A 22,642-nucleotide genomic window follows, 5' to 3' on the forward strand; every position below is an offset into this window, starting at 1 on the left:
TGAGACCACTGAACATGTACGGCTTAAGTTGATTGTTAACCGCTTTTGGTTTTACGTAATACGGCTGCTATTATAAGCTTGTACCACGTAATTCCCCTTGATAGCTCTTAACGAGAGGGAGTTATACGGGTGACAATGCAATATTGGCCCGTAGTTGCTACTAGGCGTAGCACGCTGGACAGACAATGTCACCGGTGTTCTCAATTTGAGTAAAATTTGAAGAAGTTAGTGTCACAGTGTCCAAGATTCATATAAGAGACTGTCATCAGGACCATTCCTTGAAGTCGGTGTTTTTAATTCGAGACAGGAGGAGTAACTAATTCGAGACAGGAGGAGTAACCGCTTTGTCTCCGGTTCAATTGGAAAGTGAATTGCGAGTGTTAGGAAGATGGGGGCAAACGGACGTAAAGGCGTATACCACACAAGGTGAAAGGTCGAAGTTCAGCTTCTCAAGGCCAACTTTCAAGTTCAACTTCAGAAGTTAAAATCAACTACCGGAGTATCTGCTGGATGAACCATGGGTGAGTAAACTCTTGGAAAGAAAACCGGGAAAGAATGTAGTATTAAGACACAGTTTTGTTGGAAGTGTGCACTAAGTTTTGTTTCTTGTTCCTCTGCAATTTGCCTCTGAAGAAGTCTTTACATCTAAGGACGAAATTAGGCTGCACTAATTTTTTTGATTTGCACTTAGTTTTATTAAATTTGTATGTACTCAGGATTTTTCAAGCATACTGGTGAAAGTTAATCATATAGTTGGCATCAGGATTCTGCATTCTTTTCTGTTAAATAAGATGTTAACCTATATTTATCTGTTTGTTCAGAAAAATTATCATTGCCAAAAAAATGTGACCAAATGGGTTGATACATTGTACATCTTTTCCAAAAAAAGGCTTGGGGACCCATTTGGTGTGCCTAATCTGTGCCAATCTGTGCATTCACACAAATTAATTCTTTGCGATTGTTAACGTTTAGTTTATGCATGGTACACGTTTTGTTGAAAACTACAAGGAGTTGCCAACTACAATAATGCCTTACAAATTAACGTTTGACATGGAAAAAACGGGTGGGCTTTTTTTTGCATTCTTTCAAATTACATTCACAATGCACACGGTGCCGTGCGTTTGTTCTTGTATTAACGTGCACATATAGTCGGAACATTTGGGACTCTCAGTAGTCGCAATTGAGTCCCAAAACTTACTGAAAACATACAGCACAAGACTGGCACATCAAACAACCAGTCCAACAACCCTTTAGAACCGCATCAGTCAACTGTGTCAAAAGAAACATCTTGTAACCGGTCTCTATTTCTACACATCTCCCCATAGTGTGCCACCAGACTAATAAAGAGGTCAGTCTTTCCAAACATTGGACTTGTACAAGTCTAGTCTTAGGCTTCAAATTTAAAACACTTGGCTTAAGTTTTAGGTGCAAAATATTGAAGAAAAGTCTCGTTTAAAAAAGACTTCAAACTTGGCTGGTGAAACACTGAGGATCTTGTATTTTGCCCCTGAACATTTTGGAGAATTTTGTTGGCTAAAGAGTGAATGAGTAAAGCTGGCCTGAATTTGTTTTGCATGTTTTTCTACCCTCAAGGTCCCATACAATCTGACAAGTACCATAAACTAAACGTCAACAATCGCAAAGAATAACTTTTGTGGGAGGTTCAATACAGACACAAACATATTATTTTATGAGTTTGTCGTTTTATCAAAATTGTCTTTCGTGAACTATTTCTAGTTAGATCATTGTGACCACGCATCCGTGCCATATTAATCATTACATAAAATCGAACTGGTGTACGCATCTGTATTTCCAGGGTAGTCTGGTACTACTTTGATTGTAATGCATGGCCCTCTACAACAGGAAATTCGAAAATGTCCAAAAGTTATCAATTTTGTTCTCATCGGGAAGCTTTTTTTTTACCAAATCGTGAACGATTTCATTGATATCCGATTATCCGGTGTTTCTAGGTGTAACGTAAAAAAAAAAATGCTTATCAGGTCTAAAATTGTGTCTTTTTATTTGAATTGAAACTCAAGTAGGCCTAAAGCCCGGTTCATACTCGGCACGAAAGCGAAAGCGAACGCGAATCTGTGACGTCATGACAAGTATTCGCGCTGCGAATTCGCAAAAGTTGAACACACTTCAACTCGGGCGAATTTCGCAGCGAATGTTTCATGACGTCAAATTCGCTTCGCATTCGCATGAAGTATGAACCGGGCTTTATGCTATCGTGGCCATTATGTCATTGAAATAGTTGCGTCATATTCTATAGGCCTAATTAGATTGTTAAGGCTACCTGATGTATTGCCAGAAGTCGTCAGCAAATTGTCCAGTCGGGGAACATGTCTGCACTGTGATCGAAATACTGAGCATGCGCAAGCCTTCACTAAATATATCGACATGTTTATTTATAAACTGGCAGTACGAGTGTTTGTATTTATCAATGCACTTTTCCAGAAACAGAAAAGGCACTTAAATAAAGTACATAAGTTGGCTGTTTTCTGAGATCCTGACGTTGTGGGCATCAGTTCATTTATTTTGTAAACATTCGAAGAAAAATACATTATCCAGGAGAACGTGCTTTGTAGCAGTTTTCATATTTTCCATCTTTTCAAAAACATTTCTGCATTTGTGAAATGTTGTTTCGTACAGACGCTGTCGAGTCGCGGGCGGAGCTTCCTTTGAGAAATTGACAATCCTATTGTAGCACTTGGCCTTTTGTATTAGTGGATTATTTCTGGACATATCGCAGTTGCATTGTCTGGATGTCGTTCCGCTGCGGATGTCGGAGGTCGTAGCGTGCTGATTTGTCCTTTACTTTGCCGTCTTGTTTGTAATGCTACCTTGTGTTCCCTAAAGATGTATTGTCCCTGCAGTTGTCGACAATCTCTCTGGAAAATATTGCGATTTTTTTCCCCAGTAATTCAAAAATTATTCACTTTTAGATAAGACATCAAACGAAAGCATCCGCCTATGTTTAGGCATGGAATGTTTATTTTACAAGATTTTACCGTATTTGCGGCCCGATGATAATTCACTTCTATTGAGACAGACTGGTTCCCGACCCCATTAGAATTGATAATGTAGGGACCGAGAACCAGTCTACTGTTTGAGCGCAAGAGTTTTTCAGAGGGTTGAAGACGAAAACGGAGGCGACTAAAATAAAAAGGGGTAGTTAGACGTTTATATTTTAAAGACTTGTTAAGAAGACGTCAGAAGAGGAATACGATTGTTGAGGAGCACGGCCTGTACATATTTAGATTCAATTAAGACATGGGTGCACGTGTCACGACAAAAACCAAGTCATCATCAAATGTCTCGTGTGTCCGGTCGACTCTTTTTCCTGGAAGAAGTTTTCGTTTAAAAAAAAACCCAAACAAAAGGGCTGCATGCTTCAACATGCCTGCAAACTGGAATGACCCTAAATTATAAAAGTGAAAAAGAATTAAACTGCTGTAAACTGCTATCTGACTGGATTGACCTGATATATACAAATACAAAATGGCCTTAAACATTAATCAAATTAAGAAGCCTGATGCGTCAATTCCAACCATTAGGTTCGCAAAGTGTGTATTCGGAAGATAGTAATTTTTAAATTTAATGTGCCCAAATCAAGATTTGACGAGACCATTTTCTTTAAAAACTATTCTAACAATGCGAGCTGTGTTAAAGTTTTTTTCTGTGCAGTTTCAATAATAATTATAGTTTCCCCAATAAAGTTGAAAACTTTGTCAGCTGTGTTTATCCGTAAACTTAAAAAAAATCGTCGTTCTTGAACTACCAAACCTTTTGTGTTCCTGGCATTTTGGATAAATTGTTGAACCGATACTTTCGTAAATGAATCAACATCTTGGTAGCATACATGTATGCACTTCTGGAAATGAAAGGTTTGGAATTAAACACGTAGCTTACGAATCAGTGAACATTCGGGTCCTTACTTAACGAAATTTGAAACAGACCTCCTTTCGGTTCTTTCTAGCCTCTGATGATTAAAAAAAAACTAGGGCTCTCTTTTCATAGACTCGGCGGAATCAATTTCAGATTCAATTCAATACCTCTCACGTCTACACGCGTGTGGTCAACTTAATTCAATATTTCTTTTATCTACTTTGATTCTTTCGTGAATATATACGGTATCGGGAAATAAACAATCTGAGGTTTTTTTAAATACGCTGTTGACAAGGCCAGACAATAGTCGGTATCAGTCGCTTTTGTCAATGTGTTGTCATCGTATAGAGTTGGGTGAGGAACCTCGACAAAGCAGATTGACGTCATCATGTGCGCGCGCCGCCGTATTTTGTTCAGTTGTTGACTACGACGTGTAATGCAGAAATCCGGTAGAAATTATTGTAAATTTGATGTATTTTTACAGCGAAAAAGATTAGAATCAGTTAAAAACAGGCGTGTACGGATCATTGTGTTTAGACTACGGAAAACATTTCAGAGTGTTAACACCCCCCTCCAGAAAAAACACTGTTGGGAGCACGTGGTTCATCAAAGCTCCCTTAAAAACTTGTGGCCAATCGGTGAACAGTGCGTGACTGTCTAGAATCACATGACCAATCACGTGACTAATTACATGACGTCATGTCGCTATTTGAGTCCTTGTGCCGAGCAGCAACGGCAGGATATAGTCGCGTACTTCATGGTATATCAATCCAAACGTTGCTCGTGAACCCAACAGAAATAATTTGTCCCTCGTTGATGCAAGCACCGAATAAATCGCAGAAGACCGACAACCGTTTGAATACCAACCGAAGGAAGACGCGTGCAAGATCCGTAGTCTACCAGATTTTCTTGAAGAGGTATGGTTGCTCTTTCTTCCTCCATGCTCTGATACATTTACACTGTGAATATAAAAGTATGTGGAAAGAAATTTGGCAAGTAATTCTTCATTGTTTCACAAATGTTTAGGTTTCACTCATTGCTTACTATTGAAAGAACCACCCGATCTTTGGGTTGTTCCAACGATTACAGCAAAATGTGGAGTTTATAGAAAGGCTGAGGAAGGACTTCTGCATATGGAAGAGCATGAGCGTTACAGAATTTTCCAACCTCTGCATTTTTAAAACATAAAGAGTGATAGCAATTGGTTACCTTTATGGGCTCTCTGTTTAGAGATTCAGGCTTTGAAATCGATTGTTATTTTGGCTTTTATTTGTTGATACAATATTTCAGGGCATCTTTAAATAAGAGTTTGTACACCATTTCCATGTTTTGTACCATTATTTTGTTTATCATGTTTCTGATTTGAGCATCTTGTAAAACAAAGCTTTATTGGAACGGTCAAAAATACGGAACTAATTCCTAAAAAAAAAAAAAAAATCCCCCTCAAAAACATGTACATGTTTGCCAGTCTCTAAGTACATGTGTACTCGTGTTTACAATGGGCAGGGTACGGGAAACCGGTACAAGGACTCGGTCAAGTTGGGATAGTTAACACCGGAAGCGACCGGATAGTTTTCAGCAATTGTTTTTCATGCATACCGGCACTCGGCGAGTCACGCAAGACAAAAGAGTGAACACAGTGCGATTGTCTTTCAAATGAACAATTCTGAGCGTTCTCTCATGGACTACGTTTGGAATGTACATATCCATTTATTTCAGAAATAAATGGATTTGAAGGATTAGTATCTTATAGCAAATATTGTTAAACTGACTTGTTTCACGTTTTGGGCTTGTAGATGCTGGGGGGAAAAACCCAAGAAAACTAATCATGTTCTTATAATCTGGTATCCTGACCCCACTTAAGATAAAACAGAGCAATGTATAGACTTTGGGGAATTGTAAGGTCAGAGAATCAGTCTAGCAGGCTTGTACCCCTGCACGGGTGTGTAATCAACCGAAAAGAAAATGCGGAATATATAAATATGAAAAAAATAGGAGCAATTTTTGAAAAAAAGCCAGTTTTCTCCAACGCTGGTCGGCCGACCAGCGTTGGAAAATACAAGTTTTCTTGAAAATTGCAGCACACCAGGAACCACGATGTTACAGGACGCTTAAGACTGTCATTCTCTAACAATCCAATTAGGTATTTCGTGATAATTTGATAATTTCCTTTTTTGATGTTTGCAAATGTTGTATCTTCCCTTTATTAACTTGAAGGAACTTATAATACTCGAGAGTCGAAACAGATATCGCCCGCGATTTTATCTTTTTTGATGATTTTTTTCGTGCCGAGTTTTTACACGATCGATGTTGAAGAAATGTTTCAAATTTTCGACCCGCTGGTGAACCTAAAAAATCGTGTTGCTTTCCATTAAGTGTAGGCAGATCACGGACAAAAGCCGTGATCATAATTAGAAAACGCTTTGTGCTATGTAGCTAACGCCTTTGGCATTGCATGCGTGGGCACTAAGAATATCTTAGGAAGTCAGGCGCAGATCCAGAGGGGGAGGGGGGTCTGGATCCCCCCTCTCTGACAGCCCTGACACCCTGAAAAATATTACAAGTAACGTTTTGGGCTTGTAGATGCTGGGGAAAAAAACCCAGGAAAAAAAAATCATGTTCTTATAATCTGGTTTCCTGACCCCACTGAAGATAAAACAGAGCAATGTATAGACTTTGGTGAATTGTAAGGTAAGAGAATCAGTCTAGCAGGCTTGTACCCCTTCACCGGTGTATAATCAACCGAAAAGAAAATGCGGAATATATAAATATGAAAAAAATAGGAGCAGTTTTTGAAAAAAAGCCAGTTTTCTCCAACGCTGGTCGGCCGACCAGCGTTGGAAAATACAAGTTTTCTTGAAAATGTCAGCACACCAGGAACCACGATGTTACAGGATGCTTTAGACTATCATTCCCTAACAATCCAGTTAGGTATTTCGTGATAATTTGATAATTTCCTTTTTCGATGTTTGCAAATGTTGTATCTTTCCTTTATTAACGAATAAAGTTATTATTATTGAAGGAACTTATAATACTCGAGAGTCGAAACAGATATCGCCCCCGATTTTATCCTTTTTTTAATGATTTTTTTCGAGCCGAGTCTTTACACGATCGATGTTGAAGAAATGTTTCAAATTTTCGACCCGCTGGTGAACCTAAAAAATCGTGTTGCTTTCCATTAAGTGTGGACAGATCACGGACAAAAGCCGTGATCATAATTAGAAAACGCTTTGTGCTATGTAGCTAACGCCTTTGGTATTGCATGCGTGGGCACTAAGAATATCTTAGGGGGCCATTCAGAATTTTCAATGTTTTAAAATTTCGATCTTTTTTCCAAATAGCGGGTGGGTGGGTCGAGCTAAATAATTGAAAATCGAAATTCACTTTCCATGGAAAAAAGATTTAAAAAACAAAGAAAGATAGATCTTTTGACTTGCCTGAACTACGCGCAAGCGTTCCGATATCGCGATGCGTGTTTCTTTTTCAACTTCGTCCCCTGTATGTACTGTACATGTACGTCATGTACGTGTATATAGACCCACTGTGGCATGAGAGCCTAGGGAGGTGGGTTTTTTTTCAGTAGACTTGGACGCCGGGCCTTTGTGGCGGTTAGGCCGTGGAGAGGCAGCAGGGTACCAGGTGTACTAGATCGGCTCTATAACACGCCGCGGGCGTCGATTACCAATCGCTATAAAAACTGGACTATTCAACCACTGGACTCCAAGACTACGAGGACCGCAGCCTGTGATGTGTTGTGATGTCTGCCCAAACCTGATGTTTTCTTTCGCTCGTACTCCCCCCCCCCCCCAACTCCGCCCTGCAAACAGGGCAGGGGTACGAGCGATATTTTCTCAGCTACCTCACGTGACAGGCACAACCTCGTATGTCACATGTCATCCACCTCATCCAGAAAACGACAAAACCACGGTCATCTTTGTGGCTTCCAAAACTGCAACCTGTCATTCCCAACAGCATATCAGCTGGCAAAACACAAGAAAACTGAAGGTCACCAATGCAAAAGAGGAAGACTGACATCTTCACGCCGTCACTGAACTAGACACAAATGTACATGGGTATACCTGTACATGTTCACGTATATGTACATGCAAGTGCATGTACATAATTTTATACATGTTCAGTTTTTTATTAATCGAAATTAGGGGTGGGTAAGTGGGTCAAAATAATTTGGGAAAAAAGTCGAAATTTTAAAACATTGAAAATTCTGAATTGCCCCTTAGGAAGTCAGGCGCAGATCCAGAGGGGGAGGGGGGTCTCGATCCCCCCTCTCTGACAGCCCTGACACCCTGAAAAATATTACAAGTAACGTTTTGGGCTTGTAGATGCTGGGGAAAAAAACCCAAGAAAACTAATCATGTTCTTATAATCTGGTTTCCTGACCCCACTTAAGATAAAACAGAGCAATGTATAGACTTTGGGGAATTGTAAGGTCAGAGAATCAGTCTAGCAGGCTTGTACCCCTTCACGGGTGTGTAATCAACCGAAAAGAAAATGCGGAATATATAAATATGAAAAAAATAGGAGCAGTTTTTGAAAAAAAGCCAGTTTTCTCCAACGCTGGTCGGCCGACCATCGTTGGAAAATACAAGTTTTCTTGAAAATGTCAGCACACCAGGAACCACAATGTTACAGGATGCTTTAGACTGTCATTCCCTAACAATCCAGTTAGGTATTTCGTGATAATTTGATAATTTCCTTTTTTGATGTTTGCAAATTTTGTATCTTCCCTTTATTAACTTGAAGGAACTTATAATACTCGAGAGTCGAAACAGATATCGCCCGCGATTTTATCTTTTTTTTAATAATTTTTTTCGTGCCGAGTCTTTACACGATGTTGAAGAAATGTTTCAAATTTTCGACCCGCTGGTGAACCTAAAAAATCGTGTTGCTTTCCATTAAGTGTAGGCAGATCACGGACAAAAGCCGTGATCATAATTAGAAAACGCTTTGTGCTATGTAGCTAACGCCTTTGGTATTGCATGCGTGGGCACTAAGAATATCTTAGGAAGTCAGGCGCAGATCCAGAGGGGGAGGGGGGTCTCGACCCCCCCTCTCTGACAGCCCTGACACCCTGAAAAATGTTACAAGTAACGTTTTGGGCTTGTAGATGCTGGGGGAAAAAAAACAGGGGAAAAAATCATGTTCTTATAATCTGGTTTCCTGACCCCACTTAAGATAAAACATAGACTTTGGGGAATGTAAGGTCAGAGAATCAGTCTAGCAGGCTTGTACCCCTTCACGGGTGTGTAATCAACCGAAAAGAAAATGCGGAATATATAAATATGAAAAAAATAGGAGCAGTTTTTGAAAAAAAGCCAGTTTTCTCCAACGCTGGTCGGCCGACCATCGTTGGAAAATACAAGTTTTCTTGAAAATGTCAGCACACCAGGAACCACGATGTTACAGGATGCTTTAGACTGTCATTCCCTAACAATCCAGTTAGGTATTTCGTGATAATTTGATAATTTCCTTTTTTGATGTTTGCAAATTTTGTATCTTCCCTTTATTAACTTGAAGGAACTTATAATACTCGAGAGTCGAAACAGATATCGCCCGCGATTTTATCTTTTTTTTAATAATTTTTTTCGTGCCGAGTCTTTACACGATGTTGAAGAAATGTTTCAAATTTTCGACCCGCTGGTGAACCTAAAAAATCGTGTTGCTTTCCATTAAGTGTAGGCAGATCACGGACAAAAGCCGTGATCATAATTAGAAAACGCTTTGTGCTATGTAGCTAACGCCTTTGGCATTGCATGCGTGGGCACTAAGAATATCTTAGGAAGTCAGGCGCAGATCCAGAGGGGGAGGGGGGTCTCGATCCCCCCCTCTCTGACAGCCCTGACACCCTGAAAAATATTACAAGTAACTTAGAGATTCGCGTTTGTTGTTACAAACGCAGAGTGGTCGGGTAGACAACTATTTTATGAAACACTGTCCAGTTAAGTTATGAATATTTTTATGTAAGTACAAAGTACAGTGTATCAGGAAATTAAATTTTTTCCAGGACAATCAATTAAATTTCAGTTAACATGTACACATACAAGTTATTTCTGGCTTGATAACGTCATTAGTCAAAAACGGGAAGTGAATACTGATTTAGTTCGGAGTGGATGTTCATTGTGAAGTTAAATAACGTATGAAAATTTGGAAACTATAAGTGTATGTATTCATAACACCGAACTTCCGGTTTGATGACGTCACAGTGTTTAGAAGCAAAAGGTGAACATTGTAATGGTATCGTTATTTGGGCTAAGAAATACGACATGGTTCAAATGATAGAATTAAATTTAAAATATGATCGTTGGCAAATTCTCATAAAAGTAACTTCCAGTCTGATGACGTCATGAGTTTGAAACCTTGCCAAGTTATCTGTCGTTAATCAAAGAATATCAAGGGTCGATTTGGTAAAATTTGAACCCATGGTTTTAAAAGTAAAGAAAAGAAACAATATTTACGGTGCCGCTAGGGGCGCCCTTTCGGATGATGACGTCATCACACTGTTTTTTTTGTGTCTGGCATTCCTCACTAACACTTTCATAATATACGAGTCTGTAGTAAAATGCTTCCGCTTTAGAGTTATATTCAGTTTTTATTGCACTTTCGGTAACACCGGAAGTAAAGGTCAAGCGGTTTTGTGTTTTGGAACACAAAATGTTTCTCACGGCATAGTCTACAACCTCACAAAAAAACGAACACGATACTCTATTTAGTTCAAAAGATATAACGCAAACTATTTTGTCAAAATTTGCCCTTAAATCGCTTGTAATTTGATACCTGATAAAGTCAGGATGACGTAACAAAATTTATTACATCTTCGTAACATGGTAATGTCAAGAAATCTCTCCAGGCAGCCATTTACACTGCCGTCAGTACCGCCGGACCAAATTGGCAAACTGTTCGGTGCCGACACAGAGTAATCGAGGATGCTTTTTGAAGGGAAAATTCAGTCCGGTAGTTTGTCAAATCCTGCTGACACACAGAAGGAAGCTATAATCTTCCCGCTGATCCCCTGTGGGTGATTTTTGGTCCGAAACTGAAGCGCTTGCATGTTTTTTTTTTCTTTGAAGTTTGTTGGTTCTTATCTAAGTTGGCATTGCACCTACATTCATCTCCTCAGATTATTCAGTGAAACTGGTTTTAAAAATTGGGTCAAACTGCAAATAGCCACGGCGATGTCCCATACCAACCATTATTTCTTCAGTACCTAATTTAAGTAATATCACGTGCAGTGCCTCTGATGTCTTGGGTCAAATCTGGACAAAATCTATATCATGAGAAACTGCCTTTTTTTTTTCAAGAAAGATCTGGATTTGCGGAAAGTTTTGCTTAAGTGTTGGGAGGAACTTGTTTCAGAAGTTATGCTTTAAAACTCTTGTGACACGAGGATTGATTTCAAGGAATATTTTTAAATAGGTCACTCTCTGAAATTGAACTTCTGGCCCCATATGTTCAGGCGTTTTATGGAATTCCTCATAATAGCTTCTATTTTCAGGGGCCTCTGGACACCATTAAAACAATTTCAGTACTGATCCTTAGATTTTGCAACATGATGTACAAGTTCAATATAAGGCAATTATTATTCATTGCCGCTATAAAAGTGCAGCACCAGCCTAGGAATGAGGCGATCGGGGGACTAAATTTGCAAAAACAATCATGAATGGGTATACTGCAGTAATTGGGAGATTTGTTGTGGTTCTTTGAGACACCGGAATTTAATGTTCCAGGCTAATTTGTGCGGGGGTCGGTTATTGCTCCAAGTTAATTGAAATTTACCGGTGGCATCATTTGGCATTGTCACGCATGTGGTATTGGGGCGTCATACATGTAGTGATGACAATGTCCAATTACATGTATTCCTTTTATGTGACATCTGTGAAGGCTCTCAGGCATGACTTCACGCTGTTGTGTGCCTTTACTTTGTAAAGAGCATTGTGATAACTTAATTGGCAGGCAGTTGGCAGTGAAATGTTTTAAACAAAGACGAAGGAGCTTCCTTAGTTTTCAGGTTTTTTTCTCCAATATAATAGTTCATGTTAAGAGCCCGTAGACATAAATTCTGTTTTGAGATCACTAGTGACGACTCTACAGGGAAAAAAAATGAATTCTGGTCACGAGCATCCCTAGAGGGGGGGGGGGGATGGAAGATATGACCCCCTCCCCCCTCCCCCTTAATCGTTTTTGTCGGCAAAATCGTTGTCTTGTCGGCAACATCAGCCCCGTCGGCAAATTTGCCGGATTGAAGAGCACCACATTTTGTCCGATACTGTCCATGATAGTCCGATTTGAACGGCAGCCCCATAGGAAGACTGAAAACCCAATCCACATGTGGACCTGGCCAGGAATTGAACTTGGGCCATGGAGGTGAAAGGCCAGGAAGAACTTCTGCGCCAACCCGATTAAAACAGACAAATTGTGATCTGCAGTCTGTCAGGGAATAAAATTACAGTCAGGCTGCGACTGAAATCTGCACTTTTCCCGTCAATTTATGTATCTGATCTTCCAATCTCCAAGGAGATTGCACCATAACAGAAGAAAACGGGGATAAGTTACACGAACTTGTACGGCCTGCACGGCTAGCAACAGACACGCGTCGCAAGGATGCCGCTTTTAATAATAAAAGTTCACACAAGGTTTTGTGATCATACCGTGAACTGTTTGGAAGAAATTTTGCTTTGTTTTGATGTCAGGCTAACGTCTTCATTTTGAATTCACCTAACTTTGACCTTCCGGAGATGTTATAATTTTTGTTACGCCATCATGACGTCATCAGGTATCAAATTGAAAGCGATTTAAGGGCAAATTTTGACAAAATAGTTTGCGTATATCTTTTGAACTAAATAGAGTATCGTTTTCGTTTTTCCTGAGGTTGTAGACTATGCCGTGAGGAACATTTCTTGTCCCCAGACACAAAACCGCTTGACCTTTACTTCCGGTGTTACCGGAAGTGCAATAAAAACTGAATATAGCTCAAAAGCGGAAGCATTTTACTACAGACACATATATTATAAAAGTGTTTAGTGAAGAATGCCAGACACAAAAACAGTGTGATGGCGTCATCATCCGGAAGTCAAAGTCGTTTGACCTTTCCTTCCGGGGCTGCCAGAAGGTCAAAGTTAGGTGAATTCAAAATATAGAAATTAGCCTCAAATAAAAGGAAAACAAGATTCCTTTCCATAACCGATTGAAATCACGCCTTACCAGTTTCCCTCTCATCTCGTAAGACATCTGCACTAGAAAGCAGGAGGTCGTGGGTTCGAGTCCCACCCGAGTGATTTTTTCCAACTTTCACTTGGGAGGTAACACACTGAGTATACAGTGTTTAAACGTCGGTGAAGGGCAAAACCTAATTTAAATTATATCACCCCAACGCAAAATTCCATCTTATAATAGTTTATGCGGTACCCGCTGCTATGTACATCAGATTCGAACCGGCCAACCGATCCCGTTAGCTCGGTGGTCGAGTGGTAAGACGTCTGCACTAGAAAGCAGGTAGACCCGGAAGTAAAGGTCAAGCGAGTTCACGTACACGGCCAAAAATGTTTAGCGATTAATGGTCTATCTGATTACAGAATACAAACATCATTGAATGTTTAGTTCAAGAGTTATAAGTTATTATTATTATTATTTATTCGGCCAAAATTACAAGGTACAACAAGCAATCCACAAAAGTGAAGAGAATTTGGTCACTTTTTCAGTTAAAATCACTTGTAATTTGACACCTGATGACATAATCATGACGTAAGAGTATTAAATATGCACCACTTTGGATGAGGGTCGATATATATTGAAAGTTACAAGTTCATACCATATACCGTTTGAGAGAAAACCCGCGGAGAAGTATTGTCCGGAAAAAGAAAAAAAAGAAAAAGAAAGATTAATCGCAACAAATCCAAAGAGTTGTCGGGTTGTGCCCGACCACTCAAAGAAAGAAAGAAAGATTAATCGTAACAGATCCAAAGAGTGGTCGGGTTGTGCCCGACCACTCAATAATGTGTTGCATTACGTTTGTCCGCATGTCAGCAGCAATCGGACATACAACGATCTGCCGGACCCAGTGAAACTTAACCCCCGACTGCAAAACTTCCTGGATCCGCCTCTGTAGGTCTCTTTATATCACAGCACATCACAATTAATTAAAATAGCATTCATTGAATTGCAGATCAGAAGGAGAATCACCCAACCGGCCTCGCCACGGCTGATGACACACTTTCTAAAATTGGTATCCTTGTGGAGACATTTCTTTGTTCTCGTGTAGTAAAGTGTTCAATTTTGAAAGTGAAGTTTCAAAATGCTCTTATTTTAACCAGAATTAGTTTCCTTGGCTGAAATTTGGACTTGATATCCCTTTTCTAAAACTCTTCCATTTGCGACGGATCAACCCACCTTGGAAATTCCTAGTTTTTGAGTAAAACCCATATATCTTTTTCGTGAAAACTTTGTGGAGACCTATTCATCTATAGAAATTGCCCTGTGGAGACCTTTACAATGTTGTTTTGTTCCTATTGTGTGCGTGTCTCCACAAGGATACGAATTTGTGGTCCCTGTACTGTGACGGACTCTTTTAGGGTTAATGATGAAATGAAAATCACAAACTAGTCAAAAGTATAAGACGCGTTCGCATATTGCTAATTGGAAATAAAGAAATATTTGCATCAGTTAACAGGAAAATGCGAATTACATGCATGCGTGTTCATGAAACCGGCTCCATGTACATGTCCTATGACTTTCTAGAATTGACTGCGTAATGTGTTTGATAAGCCATATACGCGGTATACATTATTACCTATGAATTATTAGGGACAGGTGTCTGTTCAGGGGCGGAGCTAGCTTTCAGAAATGGGAGGGATGAGTCTAAAGCGTGTAGAAGGCACGCCCTGTCGTGGGGTCCGGGGCATGCCCCCAAGGAAATCAAGGAAATCTACGATGATTACTCCTGCATTCTAAGGCAATTTAGTAATACATTTAGGAACTTTGGCATTCCATTTCTTATTCTTGGCCCCATTTTACTAATTTCATAACATTTAGCATACATTAGTCAGCGGCTGGGGGGGGGGGGGGTGCATCACCAACCAACCCCCCCCCCCCTCTAGTTCTGCTACTGCTGTTCAGATATTTTTTTAATTAAAACCTGTCGTTCACGTTTTAACCATGATTTGGACTTCGTGTGACAAGCCTAGGGTGATAAGGATTTAAACCTACACGTACCCATGTCATTCAGTACGCGATAACAATATTCATTTTTATGCCCCGCGGCGAAGCCGAAGGGGCATACTGTTTCCGCCTTGTCCTTCCGTGGGTGGGTGGGTGTGTATGTGGGTGGGTGGGTGGGTGGGTGTGTGTGTCCGGACAAATCTTGTCAGCGCGATAACTTGAGAAATACTTAACATATGAACTTCAAATTTGGTTTGTGGATTGTTCTTGGTAATCCTAAGAAGCCTTTTGCATTTGGGGCCAAAAGGCCAAAGGTCAAGTTCACAGTGGCTAAAACAATAGAAATCTTGTCAGCGCGATAACTTGAGAAATACTTAACATATGAACTTCAAATTTGGTTTGTGGATTGTTCTTGGTAATCGTAAGAAGCCTTTTGCATTTGGGGCCAAAAGGCCAAAGGTCAAGTTCACAGTGGCTAAAACAATAGAAATCTTGTCAGCGCGATAACTTGAGAAATACTTAACATATGAACTTCAAATTTGGTTTGTGGATTGTTCTTGGTAATCCTAAGAAGCCTTTTGCATTTGGGGCCAAAAGGCCAAAGGTCAAGTTCACAGTGGCTAAAACAATATAAATCTTGTCAGCGCGATAACTTGAGAAACACTGTACATGTGAACTTCAAATTTGGTTTGTGGATTGTTTTTGGCAATCCTAAGAAGCCTATTGCATTTGGGGCCAAAAGGTCAAGGGTCAAGTTCACAGTGGCTAAAACAATAGAAATCTTGTCAGCGCGATAACTTGAGAAATACTTAACATATGAACTTCAAATTTGGTTTGTGGATTGTTCTTGGTAATCCTAAGAAGCCTATTGAATTTGGGGCCAAAAGGTCAAGGGTCAAGTTCACAGTGGCTAAAACAATAGAAATCATGTATTTATTCTGAGATTATAGGGATTAGGGATTAATTCATATAAAACCTACAGAAGACACTAATGCTGTCAATGAATGTTCCATGTGACCAAGGTACATGTAAGTTGATGTTAAAAGAAGTGGTGTTATGTCATGGGAACTGTCACCGTTTGTGTTTGTAAACACACCTGACTTGTTTAAAATAAGTATCAAATATTAAAAAGAAACCTGCAGGGCACTGTGACATTCTGCCCAAGTTGCCCTCCCCTTGCCTTCAACATACATGTATTCGGATGTTTGTCTTTTAGGGAATATCCAATGTGTATTTTTATTTATTCATTTATTTATTTAATAATTCATATTAGTAACCGTGTAGCACATTCAATGGTAACCGCTGGTTTCCCATGAGACCCAGTAAAGAGGAGACAATGTGAAGAAATTACAGTTTTAGAGGTGGAACAAAAAACCGCAGGAGAATATTCTGGGGAAAACCCACGGAATCAGGCAGGGACTGAAAACCCAATCCACATATTGACACAGGTAGGAATCGAACCCCAGCCACAGCGGTGGAAGGCGTGGAAAGTAGGCCTACAAGCCACGCCAATTTGACACAAACTATATTTTTCTATTTTCGAGCGTCTGCGTTAAAAAAGAAGGCTTTTTGGCTGTGCTTTTGCGTGCCCCCTCCTGAATCCGAACAAGAAAAGAGAACAAAGAAAAATGGATCCTCTTGAATTACAGTCAGACCGCAAAAACGTGCCTTCGTTGTTCCATGGCTGAACCTGGACGGATTTTTCGATTTGATGTCTTACTCATAAGTGAACAATATTTTTATTGCGATTAACTTAAAATATTTAATTGTTCTTTTCTGTGAAACTCGGAAATAACACGGGGAATTTATCTTTTAAAAAAGAAGGGGTTAAGTTCTTAAACGTAATTTGTTTTCACATTTTTCTTATACAGATCTTCTAAACAAACCATCACCATGGCGCTGGCAGAACCCTGGGGAGACACCAACAGCAAGACCGAGCCAGACCCCAACACACAAACCGACGGGGACGGTGAGGGTCTGACCTTAACGTCAACCAACACCGAGGGCACCGAGACGCACACGGATGTAGTGATCGCACCGGACATGACAGGGATGGACATCACCGTCTGGGGCCTCTGGTGGCCCGTACACCGATACGGCTTCGGCACGCTGTTCTTCATGCTCTGCGTGTACGCGCTGTACGCGACCGTCATGCGCATCTTCAAGAACCGAGCCGTCGGGGGCGGGATGCGATCTCGAAAATCAGTCCAACCAGTCTTCACCTGCATCAATATCTTGGTGTTCCTCCTGGGGCTGAGCAACACCCTGATGCTCTTCATAGACCCATACCTCTTCCTCCGTAAGTTTCCACTTTTGCTGGGAGTCATCTTGATCAATATGCCGTACCCGTGTATGACGTCAGCGTTCGCCTTGGTCAACTGGGTCCTGATTTCCATCTCCCAAATGCGCATGACGAGGACGTCTCGACTGCGCAGCGTCTGGTTCCTGACCGGCATCATCATCCTGCACTTCTTGTTCATCATCGGCGCCAGTCTAATCTTGGTCTTCATCTTTCCAGTCTTGATCATAGGCATCATATGTCATGGTTTCTTTGTCCTTTGGGGAGTGGTGCTTTCTCTGACCTACATCTATAGCGCTTGGAAGATTATGAGCACGGAGAAAAACAATCGTAAGACGCTCTACGATATCTCTGTTCGAGATGGGAGCACTGTTGACGGCAGCATAAAAACAAATGCCGGCTCTAAAATCTCCCGAACGATTCCCAAAAGACTTTCATCGATATTCTCAAGAAATTCCAAGGGTCCCTCCATCAATGATACCCCTGTCTTCTCGATTGGTCAGAATGGAAACATTCATCAACCCGTTACCCCCATGCCGTCATCCATTCTTGAAAGTGAATTTGAATCCAAATTTACCACAATTGATGGCGTAAGTGACGACATTTCTGACCCATCCACTCAAGAAAAGATTGGAGAGCAGGATGAGAACAAGACTGAAACTTCACTTGACAAAGACAAAGACCAGTCCGGCACTTTAACGAAGACAGAGTCTTCCCCAAACGGCGGACTCAAGAAAGGCAACGCCACTGGTAACGATGTGTCCAAATCTTCGAACGCGAGACAGACGCGTGGCAATTTCAGCAAGAGTGCGCCCTCGGCATCTGGGAAAAAAGGTGGGAAATTTGACAAGCAATCTGGAGCCAAGATGTCCGGTACCGGCCGGCCGCAGAAGTCTACACAAAAGGTAAGGATCCGTCTGTATATGACTAAGGGTTAATTTTTGTGAACATAGGCTAAGCTTGCTCACACTTTAAGGATTATCCCAGTTTAGCCTATGTCTGCAGTTCAGTCTGCAGTTATTAATTGAAAAGGGAATTGACGTTATAATTGTCCCATTAACTGTCTTTCATGCGTCAAGAAACGAAATGGAAGGAGTTGCATTAAGGGTAGGATTTTGTAGCACCTGTTTTTAAAAACATTGTTTGAGTAGCTCTGTCTTTCTTGCAGGTGTTTCGCATTTCAGCCATCACTGCCGCGTTAGGCATTGCCGCATCAGGGTTGGGTCTGTACGGCATTCTAGGCTTGATGATAGCCAGTGCAGCTGACCAACCGACGGAGTGGGGCTGGTATGTGTTCCAGACGTGCTTCAGGTAAGTTTCGAAGGCAGATTTTGTTCTAGGTTGCACCAGACTCAAGGCCGAGTTACCGTTGTGCACATGCTTATACTGACACTTGATCGCAACGATTTCTAATATAGCAGCTCCACTACACTTTGGCATGATCACTGGAAACAGTTTCAAATGTGGTCTTCGCAGGCAGTTTTTCAAACGTTATTTCCCCCAGAAAATTACAGTAAACAGTTGGTTATTTAGGTGTGGCGTAAATATTAATTTTTGTAAGGTGAAATGGCGATTGATTGAAATCCTGTGCAAAACATTTAATCACTTACTTAATTCAGTTTAATTAATTAAGACAGAACCATTACATGTACATGAATTATTATCCGATCCAGTTATCAAATCACAATTTACTAAGATGTGCTCAAATATTGGCGTCCGTTTCGTATACATATCGACCCTTTTCCGGATAGACCGGAAGTGTGCAGTGAACTTGCGCGTTGCATTCTGGGATAGTTAACGCCACGAATGGGATCGTGTGCAGCGCAGTGTCCCACAATGCAACGTAACATATTCGTTCACTGTACATTTCCGGTCGTGGCTACCTGAGGTAGATCCATTGTCATTGGCTTTTAATACCAACGCGCTCTGTCTGTTTCTACCTTGATTGTCAGGTTTGTTGAGCTAGGTATGGGGTGCACCATGGCATACTTCACAACTCAGCCCTTTCCCCGTCGACGGCAACGATAGATGGACTCGACTCTATCTACAACACGATGGATGGCATCAGATACTTGTACTTTATAATGAGATCATTAGGCCCATTGTTTTGGATGTTTAGACCATTGTCTTAAATTATTTGTTCAAGAATTAGGCAACGAATTTGTCTGTCAATTCGTACTCGATCATGAAGACTGCCGGATAGAGGCAACGAATCAGTCAATACTTGTCAGTGTTATGCATGTTTATCTGTGTCATGGATAATTGGCTAAGCTGTAGCAGCGGTTGCATAGGCTACCCAAAAAGTAGCAAAAATCCGCAATCGATCAAAGCATGCATGCAGCTGACGTGGCAACCACAGCATCAGCAGCAGAGGCAGCCGCAGTTGAGCAGCAGCAAAAAAAAAAGTAATATATGTAGAAGCAGGCAGTAGCGACAGCAGTATTTTCACCCATCAAACACGTCAGCAGTAACATCAGTAGAAGCTTACCTATGCACAAGCGCAGTAGCAGCAGCGGACGGCACCTGTAGCATGCAGTTGAAGCAAGCAGTCTTGATCCGAGACGCTGACTGAACGATAAGGGACGGTGTATAGTGCGCCCTCTAATGGCACAACAATTAGACCAGCAGGCCTACTCACACTTACGTATTGGCCATTTCGTTTCATTGGTTTAACTTTTTCTCCTAGGCTTTCCTAATGGAACCAATCAGCAATCGAAAAACTGTTCAATGGCTCACCCGACGGTCGTAAACATACGCCCTATGCGTGCGGTGATCAAGCATGGAGCTATAAAAATGAACTGTGTTTGTTCGAATTTGTACAGACGGTCTCATTACAAAAAGTGGCCCTGCCCCCATTGCTACGAAATGTTCAAGAGGTAAGGGCGAGAACGTAAAAAAAAACCAATTATGCAAAGGCGTTACACAACAATGCAACTATCACTCTTGATCACCGACGTCTAGGACCACGAGTACCAGCAACAACGCCTAAAGAATAGTATCTGCAAAAGGTCACCAGTTTTCATGCAGTAAAACCTTTAATAGCGACAATTGTATAGCAGAAACAGTGAATCTTTGTCATTTAAATGATGTAAAAGGCCTGAAGATTATTCAGTCAATGCAATGAATTATTATCTACAGCAATGTATAGTGTAGATATCTTTTTGCACATCAGTTAATTGTTACATTCTTAAAACTGTAAATAGAAAGTGGAGCGAACGAAACTGAAGTGCACGTTTAACTTAAGTCTTGTTTCTGATTTGTTACTGTATAAAATGTACCACTGTACAATCAAGTTACAGTCGACTCTCGTTAAAACGAGCACGGTTAAGACGAGATTTCCGTTAAGACGAGCATATTTATATATTAAAGTCTGACCCGGAAAATGCGTAATGTGCGAGTACTCTGCACTCACTTCACTCATGTTTTATCAAATGTGAAACAAAGATGTTTGCTGGGTGACGGTCTCTAAGATTTATGTTTTTAGTTTTAGCCCTGATTTGTTTAAATTAAAAAATAAATTGGCTTTCCGGATCTGAAAACGTTTAATGAAGTAATTATAGGATTTATGCCTTAAAACTTTGAAGACCAACGTGGAAGCGGTCACGTATTAAGAAATTTAATCTCGTACGAAAATTTAATAACAGTAGTGCAAATTGAAATTTAAAAATTAAATTTAGGCAATCGGATTACTTAATTTGTGTCTGTGTTTAATATCGAGATGATGAAATTTAACCAAAAGTGTACTCGAACCAATATGTTTCTAAAAAGATAAATTGTAGGCCTATAGAATTACGTGTTTGGCTTGCAGCCGTAGCAAATACAGTCAAGCCCTGATAAGAAGAGCAATGTTAATACAAGGTCCTGCTTATAACGAGCAAAATTGTAGGTCCCAAGTCTTTGTTTTTCATTGTTCTCCTTTGTTTTCCATTACTGATAATACAAGGTACCTGTTATAACAAGGTAATTCGTTAAGTCCCAAGGACCTTGTTATGAAGGTGTTCGATTGTATAACCAAAATTGTCTTTACATCAAAAGGGCCAGTGCGAAGCATGTTTGAGCAAAAACGGAAATGTGCGAACATGTTCTGTTTTTATTTGTTTGAAATAAAGCCTTACTGTGCACGGAAAGGAAAGTTCATTCAAAATGTAATAGATCGACCATCGACAGAATATGGTTGCAGGTGTGAGTTACGCGTACATTCAAGGATTTTGTCAACTTCAAAGCCGAATGATTTTGTAAATCATAATTTAAATCTCCCGGTTGAGTGTTTACGAGTGTGTTCAAACCGAGCACTTATTGGAATTTCGAACTCAATATACGCCTAAGTATGCTGATGTAATTATACCGTATATACAGTCGAATCTCGTTAGTACAAATTCTGTTAATACAAAATTCTGGTTATAACAAACATAAAGCCTTAGTCCCTACTGTGTATTTATTTGCACAATGAATGAGACTGATGTTCCTCTTAATACAAAATTCTGATATACATGTAACAAACAATTTGGCTAGGTCCGAGCGAGTTTGTATTAACGAGACTCGACTGTACATGTAAATGGTCCTAGACAGAATTAAACCTTTTGCGTTAAGGCGTAGTCAAGAGAACAATGATTTTAGTATTGTCGGGATAGGCATTCATTGGACATTCACATTAAAATGAAAAAAAAAAAAACATCTGAGATACCCATCGTCGCATTCGGTCTAACCTTACTGTCTCCACTGAGTGAATCACATGTCTTTGTCATGGATGAATTGTGGACGGATGTTTTGTAAGAAAGTATCAAACATCTTATTAGCATTGAAAGAATGACTGAATTACAGTGTGCGACATCTCCAAAGGCGATCTTCTCCACTTTTATTTTGATGTTCCACAATTCAGCAAAGCTCCGACGCACCCCCTCCCAACAACTACACATGTACATTTTGTACATCACTGCCAAGGCCATCGTGGCTTAACTTGACAAAAGGGCGAAGCGACTGGAGCGGGAGACCACACACGCGAGTGGCGAAGCCACGAGGCCTTTTCCAACTTGTCAAGAATCGGGATCCAGAAGGGAGGGGGGTCCCCCCAGCACTGACTCAAAATGTTAGTTTCCCTAGAAATACAATGTACATGTATATGAAACTTATGTAAAACCAGTCCCCCCCCAAAAAAAAAAATCTGACAATATGTCCGCCTTTTTACAACATTCGGCCGGACAGGCTGGGGTGAGGGGGGGGGGTGATGTACACAATCTGTAACAGTAGAGTGTTCGTGTTCACGGTCGAGATCTTAAGTGAGTG

General features: G+C 40.5%; 1 protein-coding gene across 2 annotated transcripts; it reads left to right on the forward strand.

Annotated features, from left to right (window-relative positions):
• Positions 1 to 37: 37 nt before the first annotated feature.
• Positions 38 to 22,038, forward strand: LOC119744925. Of its 2 annotated transcripts, none has more exons than XM_038221130.1 (4): positions 38 to 521; positions 16,932 to 18,264; positions 18,528 to 18,670; positions 19,312 to 22,038. In XM_038221130.1, the coding sequence occupies exons 1-4, from the start codon at positions 511 to 513 to the stop codon at positions 19,385 to 19,387; spliced, it is 1,563 nt and encodes a 520-aa protein (XP_038077058.1). In that variant the 5' UTR covers positions 38 to 510; the 3' UTR covers positions 19,388 to 22,038. The 2 variants fall into 2 exon arrangements, with proteins under 2 accessions (XP_038077058.1, XP_038077056.1); XM_038221128.1 differs by lacking the exon at positions 38 to 521 and adding an exon at positions 4,693 to 4,808.
• The last annotated feature ends 604 nt before the right edge of the window (positions 22,039 to 22,642 follow it).

This window comes from Patiria miniata, unplaced genomic scaffold (genome assembly GCF_015706575.1).
Source record: "Patiria miniata isolate m_02_andy unplaced genomic scaffold, ASM1570657v1 HiC_scaffold_7, whole genome shotgun sequence".
Classification (NCBI taxonomy): Eukaryota; Metazoa; Echinodermata; class Asteroidea; order Valvatida; family Asterinidae; genus Patiria; species Patiria miniata.